Source organism: Aspergillus campestris (genome assembly GCF_002847485.1).
Source record: "Aspergillus campestris IBT 28561 chromosome Unknown P168scaffold_12, whole genome shotgun sequence".
NCBI lineage: Eukaryota > Fungi > Ascomycota > Eurotiomycetes > Eurotiales > Aspergillaceae > Aspergillus > Aspergillus campestris.
This window is the reverse complement of record NW_020194347.1, coordinates 213,796-229,641: the sequence shown is the minus strand read 5'-3', so window position 1 is coordinate 229,641 and position 15,846 is coordinate 213,796. Positions and strand designations below refer to the sequence as shown.

At 53.3% G+C, this 15,846-nt stretch overlaps 6 protein-coding genes and 1 non-coding gene across 7 annotated transcripts; 4 read left to right on the top strand and 3 right to left on the bottom strand.

The window, feature by feature from the left end:
* Positions 1-212: 212 nt before the first annotated feature.
* Positions 213-1,598, bottom strand: P168DRAFT_284601 (MFS general substrate transporter; the record flags this gene model as incomplete). Its single annotated transcript, XM_024836138.1, has 3 exons — positions 213-1,324; positions 1,384-1,445; positions 1,546-1,598. 3 exons carry the CDS (start codon positions 1,596-1,598, stop codon positions 213-215), a joined length of 1,227 nt encoding a protein of 408 aa, XP_024689646.1.
* On the bottom strand, positions 1,384-2,330 carry P168DRAFT_292948 (putative quinol monooxygenase). The gene is made up of 3 exons (XM_024837704.1): positions 2,140-2,330; positions 1,963-2,084; positions 1,384-1,907 (listed from the first exon to the last, which is right to left on the bottom strand). Exons 1-3 carry the CDS (start codon positions 2,230-2,232, stop codon positions 1,826-1,828), a joined length of 297 nt encoding a protein of 98 aa, XP_024689645.1. The 5' UTR covers positions 2,233-2,330; the 3' UTR covers positions 1,384-1,825.
* A 195-nt stretch (positions 2,331-2,525) lies between these two features.
* P168DRAFT_321475 (GIG1 family protein) lies at positions 2,526-3,269 on the top strand (the record flags this gene model as incomplete). The annotated part of the gene is made up of 2 exons (XM_024840473.1): positions 2,526-2,661; positions 2,713-3,269. The coding sequence occupies 2 exons, from the start codon at positions 2,526-2,528 to the stop codon at positions 3,267-3,269; spliced, it is 693 nt and encodes a 230-aa protein (XP_024689644.1).
* A 924-nt stretch (positions 3,270-4,193) lies between these two features.
* P168DRAFT_321474 (dTDP-glucose 4,6-dehydratase) lies at positions 4,194-5,472 on the top strand (the record flags this gene model as incomplete). Its single annotated transcript, XM_024840472.1, has 3 exons — positions 4,194-4,324; positions 4,405-4,967; positions 5,030-5,472. The coding sequence occupies 3 exons, from the start codon at positions 4,194-4,196 to the stop codon at positions 5,470-5,472; spliced, it is 1,137 nt and encodes a 378-aa protein (XP_024689643.1).
* Positions 5,473-6,002: 530 nt separating this feature from the next.
* Positions 6,003-6,073, top strand: P168DRAFT_t149. The gene has a single exon. It is a non-coding gene; the product is annotated as a tRNA-Gly (tRNA).
* A 344-nt stretch (positions 6,074-6,417) lies between these two features.
* Positions 6,418-10,634, bottom strand: P168DRAFT_284598 (uncharacterized protein; the record flags this gene model as incomplete). The annotated part of the gene is made up of 5 exons (XM_024836137.1): positions 6,418-6,987; positions 7,044-7,367; positions 7,419-10,244; positions 10,305-10,395; positions 10,456-10,634. The coding sequence occupies 5 exons, from the start codon at positions 10,632-10,634 to the stop codon at positions 6,418-6,420; spliced, it is 3,990 nt and encodes a 1,329-aa protein (XP_024689642.1).
* Positions 10,635-11,780: 1,146 nt separating this feature from the next.
* On the top strand, positions 11,781-13,473 carry P168DRAFT_58437 (uncharacterized protein). Its single transcript, XM_024842025.1, has 6 exons — positions 11,781-11,960; positions 12,090-12,113; positions 12,194-12,342; positions 12,398-12,515; positions 12,634-12,830; positions 12,879-13,473. The coding sequence occupies exons 1-6, from the start codon at positions 11,906-11,908 to the stop codon at positions 13,371-13,373; spliced, it is 1,038 nt and encodes a 345-aa protein (XP_024689641.1). The 5' UTR covers positions 11,781-11,905; the 3' UTR covers positions 13,374-13,473.
* The last annotated feature ends 2,373 nt before the right edge of the window (positions 13,474-15,846 follow it).

The following is a 15,846-nucleotide window of genomic DNA, read 5'->3' as shown; positions in this document are numbered from 1 at the left end:
AGGGCTTTGTTAAGAATCTGTATGGGATCTTCTAGAGCACTCGCGCAGAGTCAAATTGATAGATTATTAAGTGGCCAAGAGACCTATCTAAATAGGAAAAGACGCATAAAATTCCGCGGTAAAACACACTTTTTCTCCTATGATACTAAGTCACGAGAAGAGATGAGAGATCAACTGCGTAACTGCAAGCACATCTTACCCTGCGTATATTCCTACGATTCATCTCTTGTCAATAGGACAGCCTCTCGCCCAGTAAAGACAACCACCAACACCACCATCCCCAAACTCAACCCTCCCAGAACGGCAACCATCACACCCCACCCAGCCCACTCACTGATATACCCTCCCAGCAGGGGACCCGCCAACGTACCCCCCGCAAAAGCAGCATTGCTCAGCCCATAGGTCTGCGAATACGCACCATAACGACCAAAGATACCCGGATGGCGCGCCCCGACCGCCTCCGTCGCCATGCTAATCTCAGCCATCACCGCCGGCATAGCCATAGAAACACCGCAGCCAAAGAGGAACAGAAACACGCGCAGCAGAAGCGAGCTCGTCGTGCTGTTGTGCTGGACTAGTGCAAGAAGCATCATGCTCGGGCCTGCCACGGCGAACCCCCCTACGGCCGGCCAGAAGGGCCCAATGCGGTCTACGACGGCGCCGCTGAGCGGGGAGAGTACCATGGGAAGCGTGTTGGAGAGGAAGACGATGGCGATTTGGTTGGGGCTGTAGTGGAAGGTTGAGCGGAGGTAGACGGGGAGGACGGCTTCGAAGGCTGTCATGAAGGTGTTGAGGAGACACATGCCTAACATGGCTACCAGGAAGCGGGGCGTGCGGAGGAGAATGCTTGGTGCGGTGGCTGCGGATGCAGTCTGTGTGTCTGTATCTCCTGTGTCTGGAAGCAGGGGTTCATTCTCGTCGGGGTCATTACTATGTCGAACCGGGGGACACGGCCGTAGGAGCAGTCGCAGGATGATTTCCAGTAAGATCAGGGCGAAAGCCGGCACAAACACCGCGAAGTAGCCTGCGCGGTCGTAGACGAAGCCGCCGATGATCGGTCCGCCGAAGAGACCCAGGCTCAGGCTCATGCTGGTGAACCCGACGGCGCGCCCGATGTGTTTGCTGCCGACTGTTTCGAGCAGTAGGCTGAAGCCAATCGTGAAGACGATGGCTGTGGACAGCCCCTGCAAGAGCCGTGCGAGGAGGACCAGGGATAGCGTCTTTGTGAGAGAGAAGAGCACTGTCGCGCCACCCACCACTATCATCCCCAGCAGGAATGGGACCTGCTTGGCTTTTGTCCGGTCGCCAACCCAGCCGAATAGCACTGCAGTAGACATGGTTAGTCGTGGGGCATATACTCTCATTGTTTGATTTTAGACATACACGATCCAAACAGGATGGAACCACCATAGGATGCGAGGAGGATCGACGACCATCGTTGGACCCTATTCTCAGGAAGTCCAATCCGCTCATGCAAGATAAAAGGCAGTATTGGCACAATCAACCCGTATTTCTAGAAACACGTCGGTGAATACAGCAACGCACACAACCACCGTCACAAAGGCCACTGAGGACCTCCATCCGACCCGGGCCGTCATAGCGATGCAGTTAATGGTCACTCTACATGCACCACACTACGCAGAGCAACCCAGCCTCCTGCCAGAGTGGGCGGATTGTATCGCTCATTAAAAGAAGTCGGCAGCCCGACGGGCTGCTCAGCAGCGCTCTGCGCAACAAGGGCTGACCCAGTTCATAACGCTACCTAACGAGCTGCAAATCCCGAGATCAAACTGAGATACTCGATATGCTCCGGTTCCACCAGTAGCTACTCGTCCTCGAAGGCCCGGTACATCTCCTGCAGCCAATCTCGGTCATGGTGTCGCGTCAGGGCTTCTTGACTGGTCCACCTGTGTATCGAGTCAGCTTGTGTGACTTCGCATCGGAAGGAGGAGAGTTTCTTGCCTCTCGATCACCTTGAACACCACGCCCTCGCGGGGATCCCGAGTCTCCGTCAACAGGAAAGTTAGACAGTCCGGCTCCTCGCGAGTCACCTTCCCTGCTGTCCGAAAAAGTCTATCTCGGAGCTGCGTGAAACGTCAGTGCGGAGAAGCGGAAAGGATATTAGTATTCGAGGCAAACCTGGTTTTCTTTTCCGACAACAGGGCGCAGTGTGGCGATGATGTGGACTTCCGTCATTATAAACGTTATTTTCTTGGCTTCGGAGCCATCCATCTGCGCCGTCTGGAGGGCATTTATATCTGGACCTCCGGGCTGCCACTTCGAGTCATCGGATAGATCCGTGTCACCTACTGGCTGCCACTTTCAGTACCAACTGTCTGTGGCTGCATATTATCAAGAAGGCATTCCGGACACGTAAACCTTCTGCACCACGAGTCATTCCATTACTCACCGCCGGATTAACGGATCGGAGCATCCCCGACGCGCATGAAGAGAAAAAACATGACACCGTAGATATCTCAAACGTTCCCTTGTGAATGAATTCAACCACCACGTCCAATCTCAACATGGTCGGCGTAATAGACATCGCAGAGCTCATCAAGAACTCTCCCTTCGAGCTCACGGATGTAGACAAGGCCGTTCTCAACACGGCAGAGAAGGACTTTGTTCCTCACAGCTGGGATGATATCAAAGCCGTAATCGGTGAGTGTCGACAAACTATTCTCAATATTCCATCTCCCTAACACAAAACAGCCGGCGGAGACATGTCCCTCCTGCGGCGGACTCCGACCGACCTCCGCAACTATATTCTGTGGACACGAGACATCCGCTCTCAGTTCGGCTCCGCAACGACCTACATCGTGCAGAACCGGCTGCGGTGGACTCCGGAGTCTCCCCAGACCGGCCCGTCGCTGTTCGCCTACCGCAATGCGACGCCCTTCGCAGACGAGTCGGACTACCGGATTCTCCGCAACGACTGGCCGTACGCGATGATGCCGGGCACGGTGCATCTGGTCGTGTGGAGCAAGACGCCTGTCGCTGTGGATGCGGAGGGCGATCCGACGGCGGATTCTCGTCGGTGTATCATGGAGTTCTTGGAGAGGACGTTCGGGGATGAAATGAGGCAGCGGAAGCATGTGGGGGATAATATCTTGTGGTTTCGGAATCGGACGGTGTGGCAGAGTGTGCGATCGCTAGAGCATGTTCATGTTATTTTGAGAGACGTCGATGAGGACTTTGTGACCCGAGTGACTGGGCAGCGTCCGGACGATGCCCACTGTCGGACGTATTCTCCTGTGGGGGTTGTTTAGAGTGGCAGTATTGGATTAGACATCATACTTCTTGGTTTATAATGTTGCTGCATAATCATTGTTTGGGGGTTTGGCATAGGCCTTATTTGGCGAAAGTGTAGATAGTCGAATAGTCGTGGCGATGCCCGAGATGTATCTAGATACGCGTCATTCGCGTCAGGAAGCCGTCAAAGTCGTATCAGCGCAGCTGCTTCAAATTGGATCAACGGCGTCTTCGATCCTAATAGTAGTTTTTAGTGAAACCCCAAAAGTAACATCCGTTTAATTCCGGGCATGAGCGGCTCTATCTCGTCCTGAGATCACTGCGTCTTTGACCGCATCTGAGTTTCATTCCAAGTCCCGATGCTGATACCGTATAGATGACGGCGTCTGAGCAACAATCTGAGAGTTTAACATAAGCTTTCAACACACGAGCCCTGGAGGTATCTTTCTCTGTCGGTATAATAGCTTGCAGTATGGTAGGCAAGCAAGAGCATGGCATGAAAACGCCCAGTTCTGGCTTGTTGCGCACCACAACACCATTATCGAGATACTAGCTTCTTTGTGTAGACAATCATATCGTCCGATTGTCAATCCAACTGTAAAATCTCAGCCAAGAGATCAAATTGTTGGCAAATGATGTATAAAGCGTCCACAATGGCTTGGGATGGGCACTGTATTGTGATGGGATCAACGGTGGCTAGCTTTTCAGCAGGCAGACAAGCCCCGTGCCCTGTCCATAGATGGCGGTTTCCAAGAAGTGCACGAGCTGACCTGTCTTGCAGGATCATGAATGGATAGTGCTATGCTGGCCTCTTCGTGCAAGTATTGACGTAACGAAGACATCTGCAGCGAACTCGAAAACCGATCAGTAATAAGACACAGAACAGCCGTCACCCCGACAGTGAGTGTCATAAACGGGACTGAAACGCGGAGTATCCCAACATGCTCATGCGAGAAGACCAAAGCTCTTCGAATGGCTACCACCCTGCCGAGATCAACCGCGTGGAAGAAGCAAGCTCAGACTCGTTGGAAGGCGTGAGAACAATCCTAGTCACAGGGGCAGCTGGATTCATGTGAGCGGACAGTCAACACCACCACTCCCTCGCTAAATATGAATTATATCTTTTTTTTCTGACGGCTGCGCACTTTTCAGCGGGGGATGGTTCGTTCGTCGCCTGATCGAGACCTACGGAGACCGATACGTGGTCGTATGCTTCGACAATCTCGGGTACTGCGCGTCCATGGACAACTTCCGCGCCATTCGACACCTCCACAACTTCCATTTCATCAAAGGGGATGTATGCAGTTTCCCCGATGTCGACAGCGCGTTGCGAAAGTACGCCGTTAACGGCATTGTCCATTTCGCAGCGCGTTCCCACGTGGACGCTTCCTTCGACGATCCGCTTTCCTTCACGCAGACTAACGTCGCTGGCACTCAGACTCTGCTCGAGGCTGCGAGGCGGATTGGCTCTATCCGGCGGTTCGTCTATGTCTCCACGGATGAAGTGTACGGGGAGAATGACGCGTCGGGTCCACGGGGTCTTGCCGCCTTCACGGAGGACGATGCTCTGCATCCTACCAACCCGTATTCTGCTAGCAAGGCCGCGGCGGAAATGATTGTCCAGGCGTATCGCAAGTCGTTCCACATGCCGTTCCACATGCCGGTTATAGTCACTCGATGTAATAATGTCTTCGGGCCATATCAGTATCCTGAGAGTAAGTCGCCTGCCTGCCTATCTTGTCTTGTTGGGACGCCTCTTACAAAGTCGTTTGCGCAGAGCTTATTCCAAAGCTGATCATGCACCTCCAAAAGGGCCAGAAAATACCCATCCACGGTAACGGACAGAGTGCCCGCGCGTTCGTGTTCGCAGAAGATGCAGCCGAGGCGCTGGACATTATTTTCCATCGGGGGGAAGAGGGCGAGACGTACAATATTTCTTCGGATAGTCAACTGCGTGTCCGGGAGGTGGCGGAGGAGATATTCAGGGTCATGTACCGGGATTGTCACCAGAATGTCGAGGACTGGATTGTGTCTGTCCCGGACCGCCCGTTCAATGACAGCATGTACTGGACCGATGATTCCAAGCTGCGTGCACTGGGGTGGGTGCAGAAGACGGGGTTTGAAGAGGCTCTCGGGGCTACTATCGAGTGGTTCTGTCGTGAGAGTGACGGGTTCTGGCCTGAGCTGAGAGGTATGCAGTGTCAGTTGGACTCAGTGTGATAATAGCGGGTAATAGTGGGCCACATGAGTGAATGTAATATTGTGATCCATTGGCAATGAGATTGTCAAGTATCTCGATGCTTTTTATGGCTATGAGACAGTTGCGAATGGTTATAGCAACATGATTTTTAACCAATTTTGTATGGGGAGATCTCTGCAAGTCTTCTGATATTGGTTGATTGCATTATGTCTCTCTCTTTTACAATGATATTAGCCAGTGCTTGGTGCTTCCCGGTTGACTGGCGTTTTTGATAGGTTTCGTTATATGCCAACCTCGAGGGAGATATATATACATGTCTACTCTATACATCTCGCAAGAAAAGAGAAATTATCCATGTCGAGCCAAAAATCCTATTTTCTCGTCACACTCATAGAGAAGGTCCAAAACTAGGTAACAAACTCATACATATACCTATACCAAGTCAACATATCATCCCAATATCGTTTCTTCTTTGTTGATACAAAAATGAAGTGCTAAATAAATACCAGCACCCTCTTATTTTTACTACTCCCCGCAATAAAATATAGAAGCATCATTGGTCTAGTGGTAGAATTCATCGTTGCCATCGATGAGGCCCGTGTTCGATTCACGGATGATGCACTATTCTTATCTTTTTCTTTTTTTCTTTCCAACTTGTCTGTGGAATTTATTCTTAGGTGAGGGTTTGTTTTTATTTATTTATCTATTTTTTTAATCAAATGGTAGAAATAAAATGCTGCTCTTATTCACCTATGCAGTAAAGTAAAGTAGTAAAAGTACTAGATAATCTAACAAGGATTCCATATCAATGCAACGCCATCCAACCATGCCAACCTAATATAACCCCAAACCAACATCCTACTAAAATAGACACCCCTACTGAATCAAACATCCACTACTAAAACAAAACCGGTGCAAGACCTCGCTCCACAGAATGATAAACCAAATGCACTGCAATCTCCAGACTAGTTCCCGTTGAAACTCCATCCCCCGTTCAGTCGCAAGCGCTGGCGCTCGGCCAGATCGCGCCGGATCTCGTCTTGCGTCAGTCCGTCTGCCCCTGACCAATTTGCGCTGCTGGTGCGGTCGCGGAATTTCTTGATCTTCTTGTCAGCTTTGAATGTCTCCTCTAGAGAGAAAGGTGCGATCGGGCCGAAGATCGAGTCGACCTCCATACCCTCCTGCTGTCGCAATAGCGATTCCAGTTCCCTGGGTTGCGCCCACTTGGGAACAGGCACCATGTCCGAGTCTGAGTCTTCGTCTTCGCTGTCCGTTGCAATCTCCGGCAACTGGACGTTCTCCCCGTTGGGGTACTGCGGAGACGGCTTGGCGGGGGCCTTCTGGGAGGAAGAGGCAACGGGGGTCTTGTGCGACGGTCCATGCGACGGCTCCGCAAAGGGGATCTTGCCGCTGGCATACTTGGCCATATCCATGGGGCCTCCGGGTCGCTGCGACTGGGCGGGCTTGTTGAGCATGGATGACCCCGGGTGGGCCATAGACGGGCCATGCCCGAAAATAGAAGACTTGGTAGGTTCCTGGAATCGAGGTCAGTCCATTTTGCCTTCAAAAGACTGTGCCATCTAAGGCCTACCTTGCGGATATTGGATTCCTTGCGAATGTTCGACTGGCGGATGGGCGGGGCCATCGTCGGGCGCATCACGGGGTTTTGCTCGTCCTCTGTTCTCCTCCGCTTGACCTCGCCCGAGGGAATGTTACCAGGTCTCGGTGCTGTAGGTCGGTGGCTCGCCTCCTCATCCAGACCTCGCTTCGGGGGCTTGGCCGGGTTCGGTTGCGGCGGGTTGATGGACCGACCAAACGTCTGGATCGACCCCAGACGGGAAGCAGGCCGGGCCGTTCCCATTTCGCCTCTTTGGGTGGCTTGGGACGCCGGGCGCTCGTGATGGAGGGTCGAGGTCTGGTCAAAGTCAGTCAGCGGTGGTCTCGTAGCAGATTTAGAAGCACTCACCCTATCACTGGGCTGCTGGCTACCCTGCCGTTCCATCCGGCGCGCATTCTCCAATCGTCGCTTCTCGATCGCTTGCATGTGAGCGGCCTTCTTGGAATCTTCCACGCCAAGTCGCTCTCGTCGCTCCGCCTCCATGCGACTGCGCATCTCCTGGCGACGGGTCTCTTCCTGTTGCTGAGCCGCAGCCCGCTTACGTTCCAGCTCCCGTCTCTGCTCCTCCCTGCGCCGGGCCTCCCGTTCCTCTTGTTCCTTCTTCCGCTCGCTCGCAAGCTGTGCTTTCTTCTGGGTCTGGCTGGACACGGAGCTCTTGAAGCTACTGTTGGACGAGGCCGTGTGCAAGGATTGGTTGCTTGCCTTTTTCTTGATTGTGGGCGGCTTCGAGGCGGAAGGCGGAGGCACGGGGACATTGGACTCAGCAGCGGAAGCCAACGGCATCTGTCGCGAAAGAGCACTGCCAACACGGATCGACACCGGCTGCGGCTTCGGCTTTTGCGCCGTATCGCGAGCCGGTTTGACTGGCCGACGCTCGTTCTGTTTCGATTGGTGTTGCGACATGGGGATCTGAGTCGGAAGCTTCGAAGGAACGTCGTGGGTGGTGTCGGGCTCCTTGGACGGCTGCTTTTGCACCTGCGGTTTGTGCGGGGAGGGTGGTCCACGGGCTTCGTTTTCGATGGCCGCCTTTTCTTGAGCGGCCTTGAGCTGCAACGCCCTCTGCTTCTCCTGGGTCCGGGCCTGCTCCGCCTCCTCTTCCTCGCGTTCTTCGAGTTCCCGCTGTCGACGCTTCTCCTCTCGTTCCGTGGAGCTCCGAGTCCGGCGACCCTCCTGGCGCGGCGGGCTGGCAATACGTGCAGATTGTGGTCTCGGTTTGTCCGCACCAGCCTCCGCCTTGGTCGGGTCCGGCTGTGTCTTGGGGTCACTGGGCGATGATGCTTCCATCCGGGCGGCGCCAGAAACACCGCCCGCGTTGGTGAATAGGCCCTTGGCCGAGCGGACGATGGATTGGAACCTGCTCTTCGACGCGCTCAATGGACCGTCCCGGCGCCCCGGGGAGCCAGTCGGGGTGGTCGATGTGTGAGCGTCGGGGATCGACACAGAAGCGCTCTTCTTATGGCTCGGGCGCTGTGGAGACGAATAGAGAGGTGTTGCGGAGCGACCCCTGGTGCCTTCCAAAGGCTCTCTGGCGACGGATGCGGGCCGTTCTGGCTTGCTCGCGCTCTGGTCGCGAGTAATCACCGCGGGCGCCTTGTCTTCCTCTCCCCCACGGCGCTGTCCTTCGGATGGGGTCTTGGCGGGGGCGAGAGTCTGTTTGTTCGGAACCAGTTGCTTGGCGGGCGAATTCAAGGGCCTGATCCAATCATCCTCAGCATCCTTGGGCTCCGGGGCGGGCGTGGAGCGCGCTTGCTGGGTCGTGGTCTCTGGCTTCGCCTCGGCCTTGGCGGGGGGAAGTTCGGGGTAGGACACCTGGGCCGACAATCCGGGCACCGAAGGAATGGACTTGGTGGGTCGAGACGGCTGGAGCTTTCCAAGCATGCTGATCTTCTCATGCAGCCTCTGGGTGGAGGATTTGTTGTGGATTTTGCTGGCCCTGGCGTCCGCCTCAGACTCCTCCTGCCCGGTTGGCTTGTCATCGTCAACATCCATCTTGTTAGTAGGTTGGTCGTCCAAAGCAGCCGGGGCCGCCTTGCTCCCGCCCGTCTGCCGACCGAGATAGCCCGATGGTCCGGCATTGGTCAATTTGGGCACGTCAACATAGCTCGTCCTAGAGAGTCTTGATCCACCGAGGCTCTTCTTCATCAGCGGCTCTCGGGCCGGCAGTGAGGCGAAACTCAGGCTGCTCTTGCGGACGGGAGGTCGTTCGGGGGTAGACCCATCCGAAGGCGAGCCGATGTCGTCAAAGCTATCCAAGACCATCTCATCCTTGGACTCAGTCTCGTTCTCGTGGATGGACTCGCGCGCCTGGGTAACTGGAGCCTTGACAGGTGATGGGGAGACCGCCTTGGTGGGCTCTTCCTTTTCAGGCGCCGGTTCTGGGATCGGTTGCTGGACCGCCGATGGCCCTTCAGCGAGGGGCTCTTTTGATGATTGGTGTTCCTTGGATGGGTGTTTTTCGGACGGTTCTTCGGGTGAGGTTTCTTTCGCTGGGGGTGCTTTGGCCGGGCGTTCTTTCGGTGGCCGTCCTCTAGCCTTGGGCTTGGGCGGGTCCTGAGGCTTCACCTCTGGCTCTGGCTTCTGGAGGGACTCTGGCGCCTCCGGAGCGAGCTGTGGTTTGGGAGATTGCACGTCAGTTTGTTTCGGGGTCGAGTCAAGGATCATCGGTTCGGCGGTCTGTCCACGCTGGCGAACTTCTTCCTGGGCGGAGTGGAACGACGCGTTCGAGGTGCGGCGGTCCAGGTCCATGGAGGAGCGCGGTTGCTGGGTATCTTTCTGGACGGGCTCAATGGGCTCAATGGGTTCAACGGGCTCAACGGGCTCTTCCTCGAACGGCTGGGTGGCTGGTTGGGACTCCGGCTGCACTTGTGTCAGGACCATGTCGTCGTCGTCGTCGTCTTCTTCATTTTCATCCACGCCACTATCATCCTCGTGGTCCGACATGCCATGGTACCCCGAATCGGTGTTGTAGGTCTGGAACGAATTGAGATTATGGGTTCGACCCGCATCTTTGAGGGGCGACGCGGGTTCCGGCTTGCTTGTCGGCTTTGCGGCCGACGGGGGAGGGAAGGGGCTCGGTGCGGTGATGGCCTTGGTCGGGGAGCGGTGGATGCCCGGGCTGGAATTAAGTTTATCCTCCGTGCGGTTATGAGAGGAGGAGAAGATCTGGCTCAAGGGCTAGGGGTGGTTAGCGATGAGGGGGCCGGGTGGGAAGTAGCGGGATGGTTGTCAACCTACCACACGATGCTCATTGGGGTCCCTCTTCCGGATTGTGCGAGGGGTCTTGCCGCGTAATTTCCCGGGGGTTTTAAAAGCTTCTTTGAAATTGCTATGCAGCAGTCAGCATGGATCGCCAAGTCCGGCATCTGTCATGTGGGTGGGCACGAACAAGTGGTTGTTGGAGAAGATCTCGGCCATATGTTCATTCAGCCAGTCCATCTCATGGCGCACAGGATATTCAACTTCCTCCAATTCCTGGTTCACCAGATTGACGACGTTTTCCTTTTCGGCGGCAATCCAGGAAGCCGAGCCGACCGGCTTCTGCGACCTCGCGCCCGCAGCGGCCATGATGTAAACAAACAACGAACGGGGTTAGCAACGGGGGTGGGGGGGAGGAATTAACGAAAGAGGGCGAAAGAGACAATCATTCGAATAGAGTAGTCGCCATGAGTCGAGTGGTATCAGCGGGAGTCTCGACGTGGGGCGAGCGGTGGTCGGAGTTCGAGGTCTGTCAGGAAGGAGAAGCTGAATCGATCAAAACATCCCGAACGCGTCAATCACGCATCACGTGAGCATATACATGCCTGGTATATAAGGCCACGATGATATCAACGCTCTTGTCATTTCATCACTTCCTCTCTCCTGTACTCTTAGATGTTCAGTATTCAGTATTCAGTATTCAGGATATTTCACATTCTAAGAACCCCCAATTCCATCAAGACTACCCACACCGAACAATGTCGAGTCCCTCGCATCCCTAATCCCACAACCTGCAGATGAATATGCCTGCATACAATGGATTATTGCCTCACCTATTCGGTTTCAAGTGGTACCATCTTGGTGATGTCATGTCACCATGGAAAACAGGTTCAAAGGCTCCCAGGGTTGGCCGTCCACTGTCAACCATGGGAATTTCCTATCGACACGGTCTCGCTACTTGATACTATCTGGGGAGAATTCATGGGTGTGGGGGGATCATCCCGATGATCGTGTGTTAATGACACCGATGGATATCTATAGTCTACTCCGTTAATAATACAGAATTCGTTGTCAGTGGAGACTTTCAGGATCTATTCCTAGTTGATTTGAAGTGAATCGACCCCTTGCATGAGCGCATGGAGAGCAATAGTCGAGGTCTCTTGTCACATGTCTCGGTTGGGAGTTTTATCTCTTACGAATTGAGATTTCGCCAGATAGATATTTGGATAAATAGATAGATAGATAGATAGATAAATATATTATTATTCTGATTATATACATAATATAAAATAGAAGAATATAATTGAAATAATGGTAAGAAAGAGAAGTGGTGATGCGGAGCTGGCTATCTAGTCTAGTCTGTTTCGCTTGCTTATTTTTGCATTGCATCACCCTCACCCTCAGGCTCTCGCTCTCTCTCTCTCCTCATTTCCTTGCTTTCTTGCTTTCTCTCCTATCTCTCCCTCCTCTCTTCTTTTCTTCCTTTCTTTCCCACCATCTTCTTTCTACCTTAATATTCTTTCTACTTACATACTTTATTAATCCTTTTATTCTCCCCACAACCCCCATATTAACCTCCTCCTGTTTACTCGGTTACTTATCTCTCGGAATTCCACCTCCCGCGTCCACCTCAACCCACCATGGCCGACTCCAACAGCTTTGGGGATGTCAGCTATCCCAATCCCAACGGTGACAGTAAGGTTAGTGAAATATTGATTCCAACCATGGGATACTAGATATTTAAACAGAAGAGCTGACCGAGTTGCGACCTAGTTCCCGGCACAAAATTTCCTCCCCGTTACACAGACTGACAACACGCTTCAGACACCGGCAATGTCTTCACAAAGGGTAATTTCCCCTTGATTATCGATCAATGTCATCGATAATATCTAGACCGCTCAAGATTGAGACTGACGTCGATCGGACAGGCCCCGTCGTGGATAATATCAAATCCGAAGCCTCCCGCACCGGTCAAGAATTCCGGGAGTTGAGCAACTCCAAAGTCGCGCCCGACACCACCACCGCCACCGGCCAGCCCCTGACCTATTACCACTCCCTGCTGTACAGTCTGTTGAGCGTGAGTGTCCCTCCACCCAATACTCTCACCCACCGCATCCTGACCGATCGTCTAGTGGGAACAACCCCGTGCTACCGCCACCTCCTTCGCCAGCGTCGTGGTCTTCATCTTCGCCGCCCGTTACCTGCCTCTTCTGCGCTGGTTCTTCAAGTTCATCTATGTCGCGCTTGGCTGTAAGTGTCCATCTCCGCCGGAGCGATTGGACGGACACCCGCGAACGGGTGTCCGTGCGGAGTTACCTCCAGATTAACTCCGATCATACGGTTCGATCGGCTGCTGACAGGTCGCTAGTCATGGCCGCGTTGGAGATCGGCGGCAAGGTTGCCCTGTCCTATGGCCTCGCCAGCTCGTTCCGCCCCCGCAAGTACTACACCATCCCCAAGGAGACCATTGAGGCGGTCCTGGAGGATCTCGAGCAGCTGTTCGACTTTGTCCTCATCGAGTTCCAGCGCGTTCTGTTCGTGGAGAACATTGTCCACACCCTTGCTGTAGGTCATCGCCTTTGTGTTCGAAAAATCGTGTCTAACGGAGGGTAGTCTTTCTTTGCAGCCTATACCGCCTACTGGCTGATCAAGTTCCTCCCGTTCTGGGGCCTGTCCCTCTTTGCGGTGAGCGTGGCCTACCTGGGTCCCCTGGTCTACATCAACAACCGTGAAGTCATCGATGCCCAGATTGAGAAGGCGCAGGCGATGGTCAACGACCAGGCCAACCAGATCAAGGATCTGGCGGAGGAGCGTACGACCCAGGCCACCGGTCTCATGAAGCAGTACGTCGACGACTACAGCGCCAAGGCCCAGGAGTACATTGGCCAGCGCCGTTCTACCTCACCGGAGATGGCCAAGGTCGCCAGCCCCGTGATCAAGAAGGAGCCGGTGCCCGAGCCCGCCGTCAAGACCTCCGACTTTCCGGAGGCGCCCCAGCAGGAGCCCCAGCAGGAGTCCCAGCAGGGGTCCCAGCAGGAGCCCGTGGTAGAGTCCATCGAGACCTCCCGTCCCGCGCAGGTCCAACAGGAGCCGCTCTTGGCTGTGTAAAGGATGCTCCCAAGGCCGCCCCTTCATCTGCCGCCGGGTCCTCCTTCCTCCTTTCGGATGGTGGGCGCTTGGTGGCATAGTGACGGATTCTTTCCCTTGCATTCCGACGGGAAGGAGTCTAGTCGGAGCAGTGCAGTGCAGTGCAGTGTGTCAGTGTGTGTATGTGTGGGACGAACCCAAGCGAGAATTGACCCGATATCATGGTACCCAGAAGGATAATCCGTTGTTGTACGATGATCAGATGGTATGATGTGAATCTTTCCCAGTAGGGGAATTTCCCCTTCGTATTTTATTTCATGCTCTTTCATCCTATCCTTTCTCCCTTGATTGACTTGAACCTTCGCTGCTGTGTTCCGTTCCGTTCTATCCTATTTGTGTCGTACCCCCACCCAAAATTCTGTCTTTCCACAGATGGACCACACCATCGGATTTGTGTATTTTCTACGGGAACCCAATCAGAGGCTGTGTACTTTTTACCACTTACCTACCGTAAGGAATGATTGAATGATTGAACGCACGTCCAGCCAAGCCCCCGGTGGAGAAAGGAATCTCCCAAAGGAACGGATCACCGGCCGTGCTCCATGCCCCATCGCTGAACTTGCTTCCCCGGCACCCGAAGGACCAAACTTGTACGAGGGTTCCATTGCATAACCGCTATGACCTGTGTGATACCGAGGAGACGGACCCGGAAGGCCCCCCCTTGTGCCCCCTCTCCCGTTGCGACAGGTGAAGGTGGATCCAGCGTCTGAAGCAGTCGAGTCTCACCCGAGGATGTTGGGATTCCGCCTTACACGGGACTTGCAAGTGCCGAGTTGTGAGTGCCGGATGTTTTTTGGCTTCGTTTTATTTATCATTTTGAAAAAAGTTTATGATATATTTATTTGTTTTTATTTCTATTTTACTCCCCTACTACTCGTACTAACCCCAAATCCAATGTGGCATTCCTTCATGGAGGTAGGATAAGATAGGATAGGACAGGACAGACCCGACTCTACTCGGGTCCAGCTTAACCATAACACCGGTGTCACTGCTGCAAGACTGTTTGAGGATTGTCGGGGATGATCCCATTTCCGGGTCACCGGCATGACGACCCGAGGAATGGGTATACTATATTTCTGGTGGCATTGTATTTGGTTCTTTCTTTGCCTAGTATTGGATAGCGGGATGTTGTGGCCTGGCATAAGTACTGGTGAGTGGACTACCTCAGGCAGATCATGACTTGCTGCTGGGATCGGAGATCTAACCTATCTGGGTTAGGGGTTATTTCTACTTTAACCTCTCTTTGTATATCATATTCTCTTGATATACTTTGAATCTGATTACTACATTACATCCATGCTCCACTGTACCGATATCATTAGCTACATATCGAAGTTCCCAATAACAACCTACCCATCAAACGGTGTCCCGTGAGAGAAGACAAACCATGTGACCTCCATTCCATCTTCCAGTTTGTCCCTTTCCGATCTACTAAGACCGCTGACAGTCACTCGCACAGTATAGCAGATCAAATCAGAAACAAACAGAAGCCTCCTAGAACAGAAAGGAAAGGTTCTTTCCATCTAGCCTAGCCATGTTTCGGATATCGTGCTCTTCTCAACCTTCTAGATCTTCTAGTCTGTCTCATTCATTCATCTGGGGTTTGTCTTTATTGATCAAGATGGATCTATCTTTATTTACTTACTTTTGCCTTGCCTGTGATTGACTTGTGAATCCTTCTTTCTTTTTTACAGGTTGTTTGTTTTGTAGGTATTATTGGTTTTTGTTTGGCTTTTCCTTTGTCTGCTTTTATGTCTACAAACAAGGCTATCTCCTCTGCTTTTTTCTTCAAACACTTCTTTCTTGAATCAGGTGATGCGTGCAGCTACCATACCTACTGTTGATTCGTCCCTTTACGGCAGGTTGCACATCATATCCCAAGACAGCCATCTCATGCCGAGAGTGGAGAGTGGAGTTCCCGGAGACATATAGACATGTCCATGAAAGACCTTCAAAAACGAGGGGCCCACACCAAGGCTACGAAATCACTCGTAGACGCCACACATAGTGGGACTCCTGCAGAGAAGCCTGCGTGGAAGGTTCTTTGAAGACCGGCACTCACTCCTCCCTCCTTTGTTTCCAGCATACCACACAGACACAGTCCGTGGCAATGAAGGAACCAGACTACTAACTACAATGAGGAGACCCGCTTCTGCGGAGGCCGTGACCATGTCTAGTAGGCTACTGGCTAGCCCGGGTGTGACATCTGCAATAGTGAGGCTTGATGTTAATGCTAACGACGCTAGGCTGATCTGTTTTGTCGCCTGACGAACAGGGGCCGTATTAGCCTTTACGGCGCTATACCTTCCGAGATCTCGGGGGTGTAACATCTTTTCTCTACTCTGTCTGGATGGATACTGGCTATTGCTGGACATGCTGGGTATGTTGTGTTTTGGTTGGTGGTGTTGATGATGGGTTGATACTGGAGACGGAG

Excerpts from the sequence above, each read along its gene's own strand:
- P168DRAFT_292948 (XM_024837704.1), bottom strand. The coding sequence starts at position 2,232 with ATGGATGGCTCCGAAGCCAAGAAAATAACGTTTATAATGACGGAAGTC. Across the intron at positions 2,085-2,139 it reads TTGTCGGAAAAGAAAACCAG|CTCCGAGATAGACTTTTTCG; the intron begins GTTTGCCTCGAA and ends CGTTTCACGCAG. Across the intron at positions 1,908-1,962 it reads GTGTTCAAGGTGATCGAGAG|GTGGACCAGTCAAGAAGCCC; the intron begins GCAAGAAACTCT and ends CTCGATACACAG.
- P168DRAFT_58437 (XM_024842025.1), top strand. The coding sequence starts at position 11,906 with ATGGCCGACTCCAACAGCTTTGGGGATGTCAGCTATCCCAATCCCAAC. Across the intron at positions 12,114-12,193 it reads CGGCAATGTCTTCACAAAGG|GCCCCGTCGTGGATAATATC; the intron begins GTAATTTCCCCT and ends TCGATCGGACAG. Across the intron at positions 12,831-12,878 it reads ACATTGTCCACACCCTTGCT|TCTTTCTTTGCAGCCTATAC; the intron begins GTAGGTCATCGC and ends AACGGAGGGTAG.